The 19,043-nt window shown below is 46.6% G+C and overlaps 1 protein-coding gene across 2 annotated transcripts in view; it reads left to right on the top strand.

The window, feature by feature from the left end:
- Positions 1–19,043, top strand: part of NR1H2 (nuclear receptor subfamily 1 group H member 2) — a 199,454-nt gene that overhangs the window by 165,935 nt on the left and 14,476 nt on the right. For both annotated transcript variants that reach the window (XM_082274383.1, XM_082274384.1), the window contains exon 8: positions 778–877. In XM_082274383.1, coding sequence (XP_082130509.1) covers positions 778–877 — 100 coding nt within the window. The remainder of the gene's footprint in view (positions 1–777; positions 878–19,043) is intronic.

Below are 19,043 nucleotides of genomic sequence, written 5' to 3'. Positions count from 1 at the left end.
TTTCACATATTTGTAAAAAATTTTGAAAATCATTCATCATTTTCCTTCCACTTAAGAATTATGTGCCACTTTGTGTTGGTTTATCACTTATCAAAAAATAAAATACATTTACTTTTTTGGTTGTTACATGACAAAATGTGGAAAATTTCAAGGACTATGAATATTTTTTTCAAGGCACTGTATATATAACCAAGAGCATCCAAACTTTTACATACATCATCCATGAATGTTTTTTAAAGTGGTTGTAAAGTTGGAAGGTTTTTTTTCTTAATGCATTCTAAACATTAGGGTAAAAAGCCTTCTGTGTGCAGCAGTCCCCCTTAGCCTCTCTAATACTTACCTGAGCTCTCTCTCGATCCAGCGATGTCCATGAGTCCCTCGACCATCCGGTACTCTGCCTCCTGATTAGCTGAGACCATTGGCTCCCGCTGCTGTCACTCAAAGTCAGTTAGCCAATGAGGAGAACGAGGGGGCGGGGCCAAACCACGGCTCCATGTCTGAATGGATACACAGAGCTCAGCTTGGTTGCCCCCATAGCAAGCTGCTTGCTGTGGGGGGCACTCAACAAGAGGGAGGGGCCAGGAGTGCTGGCGATGGACCAGAGAAGAGCAGGATCTTCTGTGCAAAACCAACCGCACAGAGCAGGTAAGTATAACATGTTTGCTAATTTTATAGAAAAAAAGAATGAGACTTTACAATCACTTTAAACCAGTTCATAGAATTTATGTAGTTTGACTGGTGATCCTCAGAAACTAATAGTGTTTAACTTCATTGTAGATAATGCTGCTGGAAACAGCGAGGCGCTACAATCATGAGACTGAATGTATAACTTTTCTGAAGGACTTTACATACAGTAAGGATGACTTCCATCGAGCAGGTGAGACTGGCTGCCCAGGGCAACCTAGTTTGTTTTCATCATCAAAAGCAGTTCACCATGTGATACAGGAAATCTTTCTGCTTTGGAATCCGACTTCTAGATACCCATAAAACAAAGTACATGATCAAAAGTTTGTGGACACCAAACTAACACCCACCTACTTGTGGACAAACATACACTGTATTGCCAAAAGTGTTGGGATGCCTGCCGTTACAGGCACATGAACTTTAATGGCATCCCTGTCTTAGTCCTTAGGCCCCTTTCACACGGGACTAATCCCCTAGGCGCACTCCGTGAGCTCAGCGGGGATCCGTCGCTGCTCACTGTGCAGAGATGGACCTGTCAGAGTCCCACTCTCCTCCATAGGGAGATCGGATGAAATCGGGCACTGTCCGCTTTCATCCGACCTGCTGGACAGATGGCGAACGTATCGCCATCCATCTGTTTTAAGTTCAAAATTGGACAGGCGGTCCTTATCGGTCCGATCGTGTGAAAGGGGCCTTAGCTTTTAATATTGAGTTGGCCCACCCTTTGCAGCTTTAACAGCTTAAACTCTTCTGGAAAAGCTGTCCACAAGGTTTAGGAGTGTGTCTGTGTGAATGTTTGACTATTCTTCCAGGAATCGCATTTGTAAGAAGGCCTGACTCACAGTCTCTGCTCTAAGAGCTAATGCACACTGCAGCTCAAAAAAAGCTGCTATTACAAGCTTTTATTTCAGCTTGAAGAAGCTTGTGCTTTTTTGTGATCTTTTGCTGATTTTTTCAATTTTTACTTTGTTTGTTTTCAAGCTTCGTTGAACTTTTTAATGCTTTTTCACGCTTCTTCATGAGTTTTTGGGCACACAGGTGTCTTTTCTGCTCGAAAGCCCCTCTCAAAAAACGAGTTTGGTGGTGGGTTTTTTTTTTGGCTATAAGGGTAAACTAAAAGAGCGATAGTGTTCACATACACTTTAGCTAACATGGAGAGGAGTTCTAGGCAGAAAAATGAGAGCTCAAAAGCCTGTAGGAGCCACTTCTTTGAGCTGCAGTGTGCATGAACCCTAATTTATCCCAAAGGTGTTCTGTCGTGTTAAGGTCAGGACTCTGTGTAGGCCAGTCAGGTTCCTCCACCCCAAACTTGTTAATTCATGTCTTTTTGGACCTTGCTTTGTACACTGGTCCAAATCATTTGGTGTGGGGTTGTTTTTCAGGGGTTGGGCTTGGCCCCTTAGTTCCAGTGAAGGGAACTCTTAAGGCGTCAGCCTACCAAGACATTTTCAACAATTTCATATTAAATGTATTGATCCTGTGAGCTACCATCTATGAAGTTAAAGCGGGGTTCCACCCAAAAGTGGAACTTCAGCTCATTTGCTCCCCCCCCCCCCTCTGGTGCTACATTTGGCACCTTTCAGGGGGGAGGGAGGAAAGGGTACCTGTTTTTGACAGGTACCCTTCCCCACTTTCGGGAGACGGCGCCGCGGCACTGTCCCTCGGAAGTTTGGCCCCCTCCTCCTTCCCCCGCCGCCAGTCTGAATGCGCAGTGCACTTCGCGCATGCGTATTAGGGGCCGCCCGTGAAGCCGCAAGGCTTCGCTGCCAGGTTCCCTCATCAGCAATGGCGGCGGCAGCACCCGACAGCCGACGGAAACGTCGGCTGCGGTGCCGACATCGCTGGACTCCAGGACAGGTAAGTGTCCTAATATTAAAAGTCAGCAGCTACAAGTATGTGTAGCTGCTGACTTTTAATTTTTGGAGGGGGAGAGGGGAGGCCGGAACACCACTTTAAGTGAATATAAGCTGCTAGCTTTGTTCACAATCCCCCTCATGTGCTAACTAAATCAATACACAATAAATGCTGTGCTATGTGAATACTAAATTACTGTATAATCAGAATATAACAATAACAACAATATTAAATAATATAAAAAGTGCATACATATAGTGAAATATTGTCCAACATAGACATGCAATCGCCATATAACAATGAAAGAGTCCATGCAAATGATTGCTTGCAAAGAAATATAAAGAAAAAATCGAAAGAATCAAGAAAAACACAGTGCTTGATCCGCTGTGCAATTCCTTCTCAGTGAAAAAAAACAATAAGGTGCCACCTCGATGTGCTCCCCCCCCCCCCCACCAGGAATATTCTCACCTAGGGTAATGTGATCGCCGCAGTTAGGCATGATCCAAACCAGCTTTTTAGTCCACTATTGGCTATATCCAACTTCTCCAACCTCCTTCTAGGCTCCTCTCATTATAGATTGTAGTATCCCAATGTAATGAATAAAAGATAAAAAAGCCAATAGTGGTTATACCCTAATTAAAATTTGCATTTATTAAAAAAAATCACAGGGTACTCACTCTTTACAGGTGCTTGCAGTGCACCAAACCAACACAAGCGTTCACAATCCAAAGATGCATAGTTTTTGGGAAAATCAGTGTAAACAGCAGCCTCACAGACAACCCTAGCCTTCAGCTCCACGTTTGTTCCTAGGTGTCGTCACCATCCTGGCCCCTCCCCTAAGCGTATCGACACAGGGTCACGTGTGTTCCTCGGGGAATTTCAAGGAAGACAGGTGACCCTGTGTCAATACGCGTTGGGGAGGGGCCAGGATGGACTAACATGGAGCTGGAGGCTAGGTTTGTCTGTAAAGCTGCTTTTTACACTGATTGTCCCAAAAACGATGTTTCTCTTTCGTTCACTGATGGACACAGCTCTATGTCTTCTTAGACCCTTGGGCTTATGCTGCTCTCTCTTCAGGAGTAGGACTAGGCAGTAACAATTTTGGCTACGCCTCTGAGGCAGTTCCAGGGGGTATATCATCACTTCCTGCTATAGGACTTCAGTTTTTTTCTGCCTAGTCAGGAGTAAGGACCTGGCTCCCTGCTGGCATCTGTGGTCCTGGCATTTTTTTTCCTTTTTAAATGGAATTTTTTCTTTTCTCTTTGTTATTTTCTGTACCTGTGTGAACTACAATCAATCTGTTCCTGTGTGAACTAAAATCAACAGCTGAACTGGGTGATGCACTGGATATCTTAGATCCTTATGGCCTTCCCAGTGTGGCCTGTGAGCACGACCCAACTTTCTCTAGCGCTCATTGACAGACGTAGTCCTCTGTGATACACCACCTTCGGGTTATGTTGCCTCCACAGGAGCAGGACTAGACAGGAAATTAAAAAGCTCTGGCCACACCCTAGGGGCAGTCCCAGAGGGTATATCCTCTCTCTCTCTGCCTCAGCAAATCAGTTATTTTCTGTCTAGTTAGGAGTAAGGACCTAGATACCTTGCTGGGATCTTAGGTCCTGGCAAGAATTTTTTCTTAAAGGATTTTTTAGACAGCTTTTTTTTTCTCCAGTGTTCCTGTGAGATCTTCAAGCAAGAAAGCTGAACTGGGCGACGGGCTGGATGTTGAGATCCGGTGGTCACCCCAGTTCAGCCTACGAGCGCGTGCAGGCCATAGCTCCGCGCTGGGTCGGCCGCGACAAAGTCCCATTAAAGGACTGTCCACGCGAGTTAGACGTCTCGCTGAAACGCCAAAGACCATGAGTCACGGCGTCCGTATCGGTCGACAGCCCTCCCGCCCCGGTGGAGAGGGGTACTGTCAGGAGTTGGTGCCCGCCTGGTTCCGGTATGGTGAGTAGTATGTTCCCCCTTTTCCCCTGACGGGTCTTGTGGTGAACGCGGGCCCCTCTCTGTATGGTAAGATAGAGTCCCTCTCTATCCTATAACATGACACAGATCCTCCTACTTTGAGTGTGATTTTATGTGCAAAAAGCCAGGAGGCTTGGTTTGGGAGCTAACAATCTAATTGTATACATGTTAAAAAGATGTAATCTGTGGCATTCTGGGAATCTTACGGTGTTAAGAATAAACTACCTACCAGTCAGAAGCCACGGACATGTAGACTGCCTTCCTAATCAGATCTCCAGCTATTAGCAGGCCTCCCGAATGGCCATGCGGTCCGCCAGGGCCGGTACCGCCAACCACGCCATATCCCCATGCAGAGAGAGTGTTGTGTGCCCTGCAGCACACCGCTATTCAGTACAGGCCGCCGCCATTTTTTTTGCTGGATCGCACGAGCCGCCATTTTGGCGTAGCCTCGTGTCTCCAGCATGGGGGCGGCCATGTTTGAGGTGATCCAAACACCTCGTGGAGCTTGGGGGAGGCGCCGGAAGGCGTGCAGAGGGGCGGAGCCGCCTCCTTTCTTCCTGGGCAGCCAGCCAAAAGACTTCCTGTTTGTCAAGACAGCGCTGTAACCTGTTGCAGTTAAACTCTGAGCATCAAGTGGTGAGCCTGGGGGTCTATCTCTCTCTCTCTCTCGATCGATAGGGATCCCTAGCAGGTAACACTAAGGGGCTTTTGTGGCGCTGGGGGTCTGAAAAAAAAAAAAAAAAAAAAAAAAAGTTTTTTATTTTTGAATTATATTATCCAGGAAGTGACTGGAATTATCATGGACCCTGCCACACATATTCCCCCACCTGTTTCCCTCGAGGGGGCCACGGGACCCGCCGGTGCACAGAGTATAGAGTCATTTACAGCAATTTTGGAGTCTATGGTGGCTCGGGTGGAGGCGGCCTGTCAGGGACGGGGGTCAAGGAAGCGACCCCCGCCTACCCCTATACTATCTGACACCTCTGACTCTGATTCAGAGATGGTCACTGCAGTTGCAGGTTCCTCTGCAAGGGCTGTTATCCCAGGTAAAGCCCCCTCAGACAGTGAGGAGGACGCTTCTTCTCCTGCTATAATTCAGGAAGAAGCATTGGTGGACGCACTAGTTGTGGCAGTGCAGGAAACCTTAAAACTTGAGGCTTTACCGGCAGAGGCAACTGAAACAGAGATTCCCTTTGGTACTAATAAGCCCATCAAAACGGTGAAGGTTTTTCCTGTACCTAAATGTTTCGGTAATCAGATTAAAGGAGAATGGGAGCATTCTAAACGTACCTTTACTATTTCCAAGCGTATTGCTAGACGCTATCCGTTTGAGGAATCCATCATTAAGAAATGGACGGTACCACCAGTGGTGGATCCACCTATTTCCAGGCTGAATAAAGCCACGGTTATTCCAGTGGAGGACACTTCGTCCTTTAAGGATCCGGTGGATCGAAAGATGGAAGCAGAGTCCCGCACCATCTTCTCTCTGATAGGGTCAGCATTTAGACCAGTAATTGTTATTGGTCTAGTTTCCCAGACACTTACGGAATGGGCGAAAATGGTACGCCAAGATCTTAGGGGAAAAGATATTCCCCAGGAGACATCTGATTTGATGGAACAGATTATACAAGGGCTACAGTTTATCTGTGACGCAGCCTTGGACACTACTCCCTTATTAGGGCATGCATCTAAGTCAGCGGTGATCCTCAGACGTGTGCTGTGGTTAAAATGCTGGTCAGCTGACCTAGGTTCCAAAAAGACCTTGACTAATCTCCCTTTTCAGGGGAATCGTCTATTTGGGGCCAACCTAGATGAAATCATTAAGGATGCCACTGGGGGCAAGAGCACTTTTTTGCCACAGGCTGCTAAAGCTAAGGGACCTCGCAACAAGCGAGGACCTTTCTTTACCGCCCATAAAGGGCGCCCGGCTGGTACTAGCGGGAAAGGCAAGACTCCTCCAGGAGGGTTCAAGAAGGGCTGGTCGGACAAGCAAAGGACCAACCCAGCCAAACCCGAAGCAAAGGAGTACACAGCCTGAAGGTGCGCCCCCACCCAGTTTCAGGGTGGGGGGACGTTTTCACCGGTATTCAGGACATTAGATCGAGCATCAACCACTACTACCGGTGAGATTCTTCCCTTCCAACATTTAAATACTACAGGAAGCGGTAGTTACCGTTCCCTGAATAGATCTTTTCCTTTACCTTTTCCTAAGATTAGTCCCGATACCTCACAGGAATCGGATCTGGTTGACCAGATAGGCCAAGTAGCCTCTAGTCGGGTGACTTCGGTCCCTGAGGTTCAACCAGAAAAGATCACCTTTCCTGATAACTATTAGGTATCTGATAAATGTGTGGGAACAGAAAACGACCAGACTTTCTCGGATGGTCGGGGCCAGATACCTCTAGGGACGCCTGGTTCAGATTCTATCAGCGCCAGTGGTCCTAGAAATTCTAGGCTGGCCTCCTCAAGCCGGCCTGGCCGACTTGGACATGTTAATCGTAGACGTTCCGTGGGAACTTCGTCTCAGGGAGTGTCTGTGGTCTCAAGGACCAATTTACCATCATGCTTTACAGTCGCTGGGTTTAATGGCCTGGCCATTGAGACCCAAGTACTGAAGGACAGAGGTTTGTCTACTTCAGTCATTCCTACCCTTATTAAAGCAAGGAAAGCGACTTCCAGCAAAGTCTATTATCACACATGGAAGACTTATATTGCGTGGTGCGAATCTTTAGGATTTCCTCCACGTACCTATTCGGTGACTCGAATATTGGCCTTTTTGCAACAAGGGGTTGAGCAGAAGCTAGCCTTGAGCACCATCAAGGGTCAAGTTTCAGCATTAGCAATCTTCTTTCAGAAGCCTTTAGCTACCAAATCCTTGGTGCGGAATTTCATCCAGGGGGTGCGGCACCTGGCTCCTCCAGTCCGCGCGCCCTTACCGCCCTGGGATCTTAATTTGGTTTTGTCGGTTCTACAGAAACCTCCCTTTGAAAACATCAGGGAGATTCCCTTGCTTACTTTATCCCAGAAGGTGGCCTTCTTGGTGGCTATTACTTCTGCTCGCAGGGTGTCAGAACTGGCTGCATTATCATGCCAGTCCCCATACCTAGTGATTCATAGGGATAAGGTAGTACTTCATCCTAAGCCATCTTTTCTTCCTAAGGTGGTTTCAGATTTTCATCTGAATGAAGATATTGTACTACCTTCCTTGTGTCCTCAGCCCAAGCATCATCGGGAACATGCGTTGCATTCCTTAGATGTGGTTCGGGCAATCAGGGTATACCTGAAAGCTACGGAATCTTTCCGAAAGACGGATTCACTTTTTGTGATCACGGATGGCCCCAGAAAGGGTTTGCCTGCATCTGCCGCGACCATTGCCAAATGGATTAGACAAACGGTGGTACAGGCTTATTCTATTAAGGGTCAGAGTCCTCCGTTCCCTGTTAGGGCGCACTCCACTCGAGCGCTCAGTACTTCTTGGGCCTTTCGCCATCAGGCGTCAGTGGTCCAGGTATGTAAGGCGGCCACCTGGTCGTCGGTACATACCTTTACAAAATTCTATAAAATTGATGTGACGGCATCGGCGGATGCCTCATTTGGCCGCAAGGTTTTGCAGGCCGCAATTTGAGGAGACCGGTGGTCTACCTCGAGGGTTTTTTTCTGTTTGAAAAAAAAAAAAAAAAAAAAAATTTTTTCTCTTTTTTTGTTGAGTCTCATCATTAAGGATGAGCATTGTAAACTTCTAGTTGGCACCGGTTGGGCCTTCTAGATTGGGATTTGATTTCATTTTCCCACCCCTCAGTTGTGATACTGCTCTGGGACGTCCCGAAGGTGGTGTATCACCGAGGACTACGTCTGTCAATGAGCGCTAGAGAAAAATGGATTTTTGTAAAATCTTACCGTAAAATCCTTTTCTCTTAGCTCATTGACAGACGTAGTCCCCGCCCCTCTGTTTTTTTGAGTTGGGTTAAAATCTCTAAAGACTGCTTTTTCACATAACTGATTTGCTGAGGCAGAGAGAGAGAGGATATACCCTCTGGGACTGCCCCTAGGGTGTGGCCAGAGCTTTTTAATTTCCTGTCTAGTCCTGCTCCTGTGGAGGCAACATAACCCGAAGGTGGTGTATCACCGAGGACTACGTCTGTCAATGAGCTAAGAGAAAAGGATTTTACGGTAAGATTTTACAAAAATCCATTTATTAGCTCCGCACTAGGTTGGCCTCCACATAGCTCCACTGGATGAAAGCTGGCCAGGGAATGAAACACCTCGTGAGGTCGCATAGCCCTGGTCACAACAACAGTCATGATCAAAGTTGCAGCCTCCTGCTGGGAGTGGTGCCCGCCTAATGCCATGGTGTGGTGAGTAGTGTTCCCCCTCTTTTCTCTGAGAATTGCTGGGGTGGTTGCGGGCCCTTCCCTGGGATGGTAGGCCCCCCCTGTGTCCTTCCTCCCCCTTATGGTTTCCCCCCTCTCCCTAGCGGGGGGTTTCCCCCTCTCCCCTAGTCCCACTTTGGGGTGCACAGGTTTTTCTGCCATGGTGTGGTGAGTAGTGTTCCCCCTCTTTTCTCTGAGAATTGCTGGGGTGGCCGCGGGCCCTTCCCTGGGATGGTAGGCCCCCCCTGTGTCCTTCCTCCCCTCATGGTTTCCCCCCTCTCCCTAGCGGGGGGTTTCCCCCTCTCCCCTAGTCCCATTTTGGGGTGCACAGGTTTTTCTGGGTGGGAGTGTTACATTGGGGGGGCTCCCCCCTGGTGGACTATTACTTCCCTGGGGTCCCGCGTGGGTAGCTATTTTGCCGTGGATGCTTGTTTTCAGCCTCTGCGGCCATGTTTGTGTAGTCCAGCGGCCACATTTTGAGTTTCCCGTTGTAGTCTATGCGGCAGCCATTTTGGGTGCATAGTGGTGAGTCTCTGTGGGTATATAGTCCTTCCTCTGCTATATACAGCGCCGTGGGTGCACTGATTCTTGTGATGCTCCGAGCGGTGCGCAGGGAGTTTTTTCAAAAAAATAAAACACTTTTATTTTCTGTTGGGCACAGTGCGGCTCCGATTTAACCATAGAGTCCCTGGAATGTGTATCACCACCTGACCCACTCCTTGAAGCTGCGGGACCCTCTGGGTCTCAGTCTGCCCTGGCGGCCATGACGGCGGCCCTGAAGTCACTTGTGTCAAAGGTTGATATGGCCCTGCAAAGGGGGCCTCGCAAGAAGCGCCCCCCTCCTTCACCTGTATCCTCTGCCTCCTCAGAGTCTGATGTCTGGAGGCGTGGAGGTCGTCCACGCCCTCCGAGTGCTCTAACCATGACTCAACTTCCTCTGCAGCCACGGGAAACTTTACAGTTGGAGGACTCAGCTAATGCTGAGTTGGAGAAACCGGTGCAGTTTGGCACCCGTAGATCTTCCAAGGTGACTAAGGTGCTCCCCTTTCCTGCCTATTTTGATTAGATTGTTGCTAGTCAGCGGAGATCCCCGAAATGCATGGTTGGAATACCTAAGCGTTTTGCGAGGAAATATCCCTTTGAGGAGTCTCTCCTGAAAAATCTGATGGTTCCACCGTCGGTGGACTCTCAGGTTTCCAGGCTAAATAAGGCCACACTTTTGCCGGTGGAGGATTCTCCATTCTTTAAGGACCCCGTGGACAAAAGAGCTGAGGCTCTGGTTCGTTACCTTTTCAACGTTACAGGTTCAATGTTGAGGCCGGTGTTTGCTATCACCTTGGTATCCCAGACCTTAACGGAATGGGCAAAAATTTTACTCCAGGATCTGGAAGGGGATCAGCATCCTCCTGAGGTGGCGGATCTGGCGGATCAGTTGATCCAGGGGCTACGGTACGTTTGTGATGCATCTTTGGGTGTGGCCTCTTTGGCTGGCAGAGTATCTGTGATGGCGGTGATCCTTCGCCGCATGATTTGGTTGAAGTACTGGTCGGCCAACCAGGCTTCTAAAAAGGTGCTGACTGACTCACCTTTTGTAGGTGACCGTTTGTTCGGTACCTCTATGGAGGAAATCATTAAGGGCCTTACGGGAGGGAAGAGTACCTTACTTCTGCAGGTTGCTTGGGGCAAGGAACCTCGTCGTAAACGTGGTCCCTTTTTCTCAGCTCACAAGCGGCCTTTCTGTCTGAAGGGGCGCCCTCATCCATATCTGGGGTTGGGGGACGCCTGCGCTTCTTTCCTCACCCATGGACCTTGCTCATTCAGGAAAAATGGGTCCACGAGTTGATTCAGTTCAGCTACAAGATTGAGTTTCGTCCTTCCAATTTATGCCTGTCTCACGATCGGCTGCAGGGCCTTTACGGGGAAGTGCAGGACCTGTTAGCACAAGGAGTCATTGTGCCGGCTCCAGAGTCAGAACGTTTCAAGGTTTTTTTTCCAAATCTGTTTACCATTCCCAGGAAGAAAGGTAAGGTCCGCCCAATCTTAGACCTCAAGGCTCTGAACCACTTTGTGCGGGTTCATAAATTTCGGATGGAGTCCATTCGCACGGTAGTTGCTTTCCTTCATCAAGGGGATCTTTTGGCTTCTATCGATCTCAAGGACACTTACCATCGTATTCCAATATATGTCGGGCACCAGCGTTTTCTTCGTTTTGCCGTGGGCGAGGAGCACTATCAATTTGTGGCGTTACCTTTTTGATCTCGCTTTAGCTCCTCGGGTGTTCACAAAAGTTTTGGCCCCAGTGCTGGCATTGCTTCGTCAGAAGGGGATTGCGGTACTAGGTTACCTGGACGATCTCTGCCTTTGCATGCAGAGTCTTCTTCGGCTCTAGAAGTCAACTTGGACATTACTGTGTAAACTCTACAGGGGTTTGGATGGACACTGAAGTTTCAGAAATCGGCTTTGACTCTGTCCACCAAGCTGCACTACTTGGGTCTGACTCTGGATTCAGCATCAGCTGGGTGTTTCTTCCACAGGCGAAACTACTGAAGTTGCAGGATGCGATTTGGCTCCTGTTGTTCAACCGTCGGTCGTCGCTCAGGACTTGCATGCAATTGCTTGGTCTGATGGTCTCCAGCATCGAGGCAGTTCTGTTTGCTCAGTTCCATACCAGACCTCTGCAAAGAAAGATTCTTGCTAGATGGGACAAGGATCCGCAGTTGCTGAACGGTCTAATCCTGTTAAGTCGGGGTACGAGAGGGTCTCTGATATGGTGGCTCCACTCCCCGGCGCTTCGCCTGGGGAAAGTTTTTTCTTCCCCTGTATTGAACAGTGATTTCCACAAATGCCATACTGTCCAGGTGGGGAGGTGTCTTGGGAGTATACTCGGCTCAAGGTTTTCGGGCTTGAGAGGAGTCCAGTCTGCCGATCAACATCCTGGAGATTCGGGCAATCAGGCTTTGTCTGTCTCAGTGGACGGATCGTCTGCAGGGATGCCCGGTGAGGATACAATCGGACAATGCTACGGCGGTGGCATATGCCAATCAAGGGTGCACAAGGAGTGCCCTGGCGGCCTGGGAAGTAGCCGGCATCCTGAGGTGGGCAGAACCATATGTTCTGGCCCTCTCTGCTGTGCACATTCTGGGGGTAGAGAATTGGCAAGCGGACTATCTCAGTCGGCAGACATTGGATCAGGGAGAATGGTCTCTTCACCTGGAGGTGTTTCATTTGCTGTGTCTCCGGTGGGGGACCCCGGATGTGGACCTGTTGGCCTCCCGTCTCAACAAGAAGGTGCAGAGGTTTGTGTTAAGGTCTCGGGATCCTCTGTTCGACGCCGCGGACGCCCTAGTGACCCCTTAGGGTCAGTTTCGTTTGATTTTATGCTTTTCCTTCAATGCAACTTCTGTCGAGACTGCTATGCAGAATCAAGGTAGAAGAAATTGAGAGTGGCACCAGACTGGCCTTGCCGATATTGGTACGCAGGCCTGGTAAGGCTGGTAGCAGACATTCCTTGGAAACTTCCTCTCAGGGAAGATCTTCTGTCTCAGGGACCAATTTTCCATCCTGCTTTTACAGCCGCTGGCTTTAACGGTCTGGCTATTGAAAGCCAGGTGCTGAAGGACAGAGAAAGTGCCAAAAAATGAAGTGTATGTTAAAGCGCATAAATAAAGTGAATATTGCTATTCAAAAAAGTGCAAAAATTGTCAACAAATAATGTCAAACAAAAAAAAAAAATCTATCTAAATAAATAGTCTCTGTAAAATGCATAAATATAGTGAATATTGCTATTCAAAAAAGTACCAAAAAAAAAAAAATAACAACAAATAAGGGCCATCTGAATAAATAGTCTCTGTAAAGAAGTCCACCAAAGTGCGACGTGCAAGATCTCCTCAAGTGAAATATTATTCAATGTGATGTGCATTGCCACCACCGATAAGTGAGGTAAATAGGAGGCTTACAAGATGAATATGATCTAATAGAGCTTATACTCTTCAGGTCACTAATGCTTTTATAAAGTAATGGATGTCCAAAAATCTCCAATGCTGGAGTACTTCAATGCTCAGAGGCCTCCTCCAAATATATCACATGCAAAGTAGGAAATGCTGGATATCCTCAACATCTTGATTAGCAGGTTAGATTTTTATTCATGGCTAGCGTTTTTTTTCCCTCTTAAAACTAGGTTTGGATGATGAAGTACCGGGTATATCTGTGTCCTGTCAGTTCCACACTGAGGCTTGGTTTGCGCCTCCCTAGGTTATTTCCATACTGAGGCTTGGTTCACGCCTCCTCCCTGTTGTTCCGCACCAGGACTTACAGCGAGGTCCAACACGCATGCCTCGCGCCAGTAGTCTTAGTCTATGATTATCATAATTAGGCTTCGTATGCATGCACCGTCGCCATCTTTATCCTAACAGGAAGTGACGACTTACATACAGCAGAGCGGAATTACGGCCCCACAAGAGAGTCTAATTTTGGGGTCCCCCCAAAAGGTACTTATAACAACAATAACACCAGTAACTTGACACCCTAGATGATGTCTTATTAGACGAAACACCTCGGGTCAGCTACAGGTGTTGCATTAATTTAATGTAGGGGGGGTGGTATCGCGCTTCAGGGAAGAAACTAAAAATGGTGTTCACTCAATAGTGATAGTGATAATAAAAATTATTGTGTATATAGAATCATATAATATAATATAACTTCTGTGATATTGTCCAAACTTAATCCACAATAAATCCGTACTCAGATGTGTGAATACATAAACATTAATAGTGACAATACTTCCAAAATATAAATAAAGTGTTCTAGTGCTAAATTGCAAATAATGGATATATTAGTAGTGAATAAAGTGACAGGTGCCCATAAATATTAAACAGATCTAGATAATGACCATAAAGTGCTTTATATAAAAAGGTGCTTATAGTGTCCCAATAATGTCCAAAACCATGTGACCTTCACACGCGGTATTTCTTCTTATTTGTCTTCAATGTTCCTCCTCCACCTTACACCCAATACTTGTGGGGGTGCTTCTTACTCCTTAGCCCCCTACAGGGGTATTAGCCTCTCACCTCAAGCTGAGCAGAAATGCGCCTTCTAATAATATGGCTCTCTTTATCCAATCTTTCTCCTAACCGACTGGGGGATGATGAAAGCTTGTTCTCAGGATCGGGGCAAATGATCTCCAGATATACCACCAATCTTAAGTGTCTGCCTCATGTATACTGCAGTACGCAACATGTGGTGTGTCCCAGATCCTAAGTCAGATCAGATTGAATAATATTTCACTTGAGGAGATCTTGCACTTCGCACTTTGGTGGACTTCTTTACAGAGACTATTTATTCAGATGGCCCTTATTTGTTGTTATTTTTTTTTTGGTACTTTTTGGAATAGCAATATTCACTATATTTATACATTTTACAGAGGCTATTTATTTAGATAGATTTTATTTATTGACATTATTTGACAATTTTTGCACTTTTTTGAATAGCAATATTCACATTATTTATGCACTTTAACATACTTAATTTTCTGGCACTTTTTTTGCAATTTTTGCTCTAATTGACTTGTAATTCTTGTCACTTATTTATCACATACCAGCGCTGCATTATTATTTTTCTTGTTCACTGTTACGAATCATCTTTCGTTTTTGCTGGCTGCAGGTCAACATTGTTAGAGCGGTATATATTTTCACACACACTGAAGGACAGAGGGCTGTCGGAGTCGGTGATTCTGAAGCTGTTGAAAGCTAGGAAATCTACTTCCAGGAAGGCTTATCATCGAGTTTGGAAGGCGTACATTACTTGGTGTGATTCTCGGGTTTTCCCCCCATTCCTTTTTTGTGTCTCACCTGTTGCATTTTCTACAACTAGGTGTAGATCAATGTTTGGCTTTGGGCACCATCAAAGGCCAGATTTCTGTTTAGGTCATATTCTTCCAAAGGCCGTTGGCGGCGAAGTCCTTAGTTCACACTTTTTTTCAGGGAGTTCGCCATCTGGCTCCTCCGGTGCGATCCCTGGTACTCTGTGGGATCTCAGTTTGATACTGTCTGTGCTTTAAAAGCCTCCATTTGAAAACATTTGTGAACTGCCTTTGCTCCCTCTGTCACAGAAGGTGGCCTTTTTAGTCGCTATTACTTCTGCGCGTAAGGTGTCGGAGTTGGCTGCGGTGTCCTGTCGGTAACCTTACCTGGTGGTTTACAGGGACAAAGTGGTGTTACAACCCTGTCAGGCATTCCTTCCTAAGGTTGTCTCGTGGTTTCATTTGAATGAAGATATTGTGTTTCCGTCCTTATGTCCTATGTTGAAACATCGTAAAGAAATTGCTCTACATTTCCTGGATGTAGTTCAGGTAATTTGGGTGCACCTGGCTGTGACTGAGTGGATTCGGAAATCCGATTGTTTGTTTGTTCATACGGATGGACCTCGTAAGGGGCAGGCTGCATTTGTTGTGACCATTTCCAGTTGGATCAGGCAGATGGTAGTGCAGGCCCATTCTATTAAGGGTCAGGTTCCTCCTTTCCCTGTCAAGGCGCATTCTATGAGGGTGCTCAGTGCCTCCTGGGCCTTTCGTCATCAGGCGTCAGTGGTTCAGGTGTGCAAGGCAGCTACGTGGTCGTCTGTTCACACATTTACAAAGTTATATGAGGTGGATGTACTTGCATCTTCGGATGCTGCGTTCGGCCGCAAAGTTTTGCAGGCTGCGGTTGCAGAGGCTTGAGGGTGTCTTTTTTCCTGGTGGTGAGCTCCAGTTGTTCCTGGTTGAGCTCTTGTTTTTCCTGGTTGGCTATGTTTAGCCCTTGTTGGGAATTATATGTATTGCTGTGTTTTTCCCACCCCTCATGTTGATACTGCTTTGGGACATCCCAAGGGTCTAAGAAGATATGGAGCTGTGTCCTTCGGTGAACGAAAGAGAACTGGATTTTTGTCTTACCGTAAAATCCTTTTCTCTGAGGTTCACTGACAGACACAGCACCCGCCCGTCTGTTGGGTTGAGTTATATATTCTTCTGACACTGCTTTTTTCAAACTGAAGTCCTGTAGCAGGAAGTGATGGTATACCCCCTGGGACTGCCTCAGGGGGCGTAGCCAAAATTTTTCTGCCTAGACCTACTCCTGAAGAGAGAGCAGCATAAGCCCAAGGGTCTAAGAAGACATGGAGCTGTGTCCGTCAGTGAACCTCAGAGAAAAGGATTTTATGGTAAGACAAAAATCCAGTCATCTTCGGATTGTGAATGCTTGTGTTGGATTGGTGCTCTGCAAGCACCTGTAAGTTCCCTGTGAATTTTTTTTAATAAATGCAAATTTTAAAAGGGTATAAGCACTATTGGCTTGTTTATCTTTTATTCATTACATCAGGATGCTACAATCCATAATGAGAGCAGCCTAGGAGGTTGGAGAAGTTGGATATAGCCAATAGTGGGCTAAAAAGCTGGTTTGGATCATGCTTAATTGCGGTGATCACACTACCCCAGGTGAGAATATTCCTGGGGTGGGGGGGGGGGGAGCACATCGAGGTGGCACACTATTGTTTTTTGGCACTGAGAAGGAATTGCATGGCAGACCAAGCACTGTGTGTGTTCTTGATTTTTTTGCTTTATATTTCTTTGCAAGCAATCATTTGCATGGACTCTTTAGTTCTTATATGGTGATTGCAGGTCTATATTGGACATTATTTCACTTTATGTATGCACTTTTTAAAATCGTTTTATTATTGTTAGTTTCTGATTATGCAGTCATTTAGTATTCACATAGCGCAGAATTTATTGTGTATTGGACAATTTCATGCTCCCAACTTTGTGGGAACATGTTGGGGATGGCCCCTTCCTGTTCCAACATGACTGTGCACCAGTGTACAAAGCAAGGTCCATAAAAACATGGATGAGCAAGTTTGGGGTGGAGGAACTTGACTGGCCTGCACAGAGTCCTGACTTCAACCCGATAGAACACCTTTGGGATGAATTAGAGTGGAGACTGCGAGCCAGGCCTTCCTGTCCACATCAGTGCCTGACCTCAAAAATGCACTTCTGGAAGAATGGTCAAACATTCCCATAGACACACTCCTAAACCTTGTTGACCGCTTTCCCAGAGAAGTTGAAAGGGTGGGCCAACTCAATATTGAACCCTACGGACTAAGACAGGGATGCCATTAAAGCTCATGTGCGTGTAAAGGTAGGCATCACAATACTTTTGGTAATATAGTTTATGATGGCATCCCTCCAAATTATTATGTTTTATAAGTGTTTCCTGTGAAGGGTACTGTTAGAGCCAAAGCATGCAAAGAAAATTTAGACCGAAGTCTGTGTTTCCATCCTTGTGGCAGAAAATTGGTAAAGGTCCCTTTCTGTTCCAGTGGGACTGTCCCCCTGTGCACAAAGCCTTCTCAATGAAGACATGGGGAGGACCTTGAGTTCTAAACCTTCAATCTATTTATCATTTTTTGTGAAGAATTGAAACACAGAACCGGGTCTTATTGTCCAATAATAGTACCTGACACCACAAATTTCCTTTTGGATGAATGGGCACACACTCCGAAATCATTTAGAAAGCCTTCCTTGAAGAGTGGAGACTTATTTTGTTATGGCCCCCAGTACTGCATATTGATGCCATATTGATGCCCCTTGATGTAATGTCCAGTAAGCTCAGGTGCTGATGGCCAGGTTTCACAATTGTTTGGCCATATAGTATATCTGCCAGAACTCCTCATAAAGAGAACTGAACTAGTAAATATACCAGTTATTTCTGAATATCACTAAGACTGATACCAGTCATTTTTACAACATGACTTCCTTGATGCCAGTTGTTTTTCACAACCTGACTTCTTGCAGCTGCTGCATGCACAGGGGTGGATAACAGTTACATCTGGTTAAAAAAAAACAAACATCCAGTTCAACCCAAAAAAAAAAACAATCCTATACACACAGTTGATCGAAAGGAATGCATAAAAACCCCAATAAAGCATGATCCAATTTGCTCCAGTGGTGCTGGAATTACCATCGCCTTATTAGTGAAGGAGTTTCAGCATCATGTGAACTTTATATTGCTTTAATAGTGCCTAGAGTATGCCTAATTTCTACTTGCAGGCTTTAGGCCCCTTTCACACAGGCGGACCGTTCAGATCCGCCTGTCCGTTTTTTTGGCCGATCTGAACGGCCCCCTATGCATTCCTATGGGGCATCGGATGGCAGCGGAGACATGTCCGCTGACATCCGATCCAATCCGTCAAATCTGGACGGATGGAAACCCTATTTTCCATCCGTCCAGCGGATCGGATCGGACGGGATCGGATGAGAACGGACCGACGGTCCGTTCCCATCCGATTTCCCCCATAGAGATGCATGGGGAACTGACAGCTGTGTCTCCGCACACAGCGCCGAGACACAGCTGTCCTCCTGATGCTCAGCGGGGGATCGGCGGCTCGATCCCCCGCTGAGAAAAGCGGAGTCCGTTTGACGGACATAGTGTGTGAAAGGAGCCTTAAGATCAATCCCTGTGTCCCAGTGGAGCCCCCTGGCTTCACCTTTTTTTCCTCCAAATCGAGCAGAAAAGGTTCCTCTCAGAGGTAAAAAATAAAGACTGCCTTTCTGACCTGTTCTGAAATAGCTAGTGGCCAGGTTGCTTTGCAGATTTTTGCAGCTTGGTACTTCGTCAATGACTGAAACAAGTTCCCATAAGAAGAACTTTGACTTTACTCCTAGAGTCCTGAAAACCGATCTGTTATGCAGCAAGCAACAGCTTCAACTATGAAGTGTATGCCTGCCCCTGGTTCCCTCCTACCAAGCCTGCTTATATGTCTAGCAATATGATGGATGGCCTCAAAGACAAATAGGGAGGCTCATAGGTAAAAAAGTGGGGTGGGCCAAGCACAGATTGCCTGGTTGAATGTGTTATTTGCATAAGAGTATCCCAGATTATATGTTCATGTGCCTACATTTCATCCATGTATTCCAGGTCCCAAACTACTCCAGTTACTTGACAAGTGATCTCTGACAAATGTAAGATCCAGTATTCATAATTAAAGTGGTAGTAAACCCCAAACCAAAAATATACTGTATTGTAGTTTACCAGTTATTAGATGTGGTGGCTGCATCAGTTTTCTTTTCCTAGGCTTTTCCCCCCCGCTGTTTTCACCTGGTGATTTGGCCAGTAACACACCTCCTCTATTTGAGTACCC

The sequence above is a fragment of the Pelophylax lessonae genome (genome assembly GCF_965119305.1).
Source record: "Pelophylax lessonae genome assembly, chromosome: 12".
In the NCBI taxonomy this organism is placed as follows: Eukaryota; Metazoa; Chordata; class Amphibia; order Anura; family Ranidae; genus Pelophylax; species Pelophylax lessonae.
This window is presented reverse-complemented; position numbering and strand designations above follow the sequence as displayed.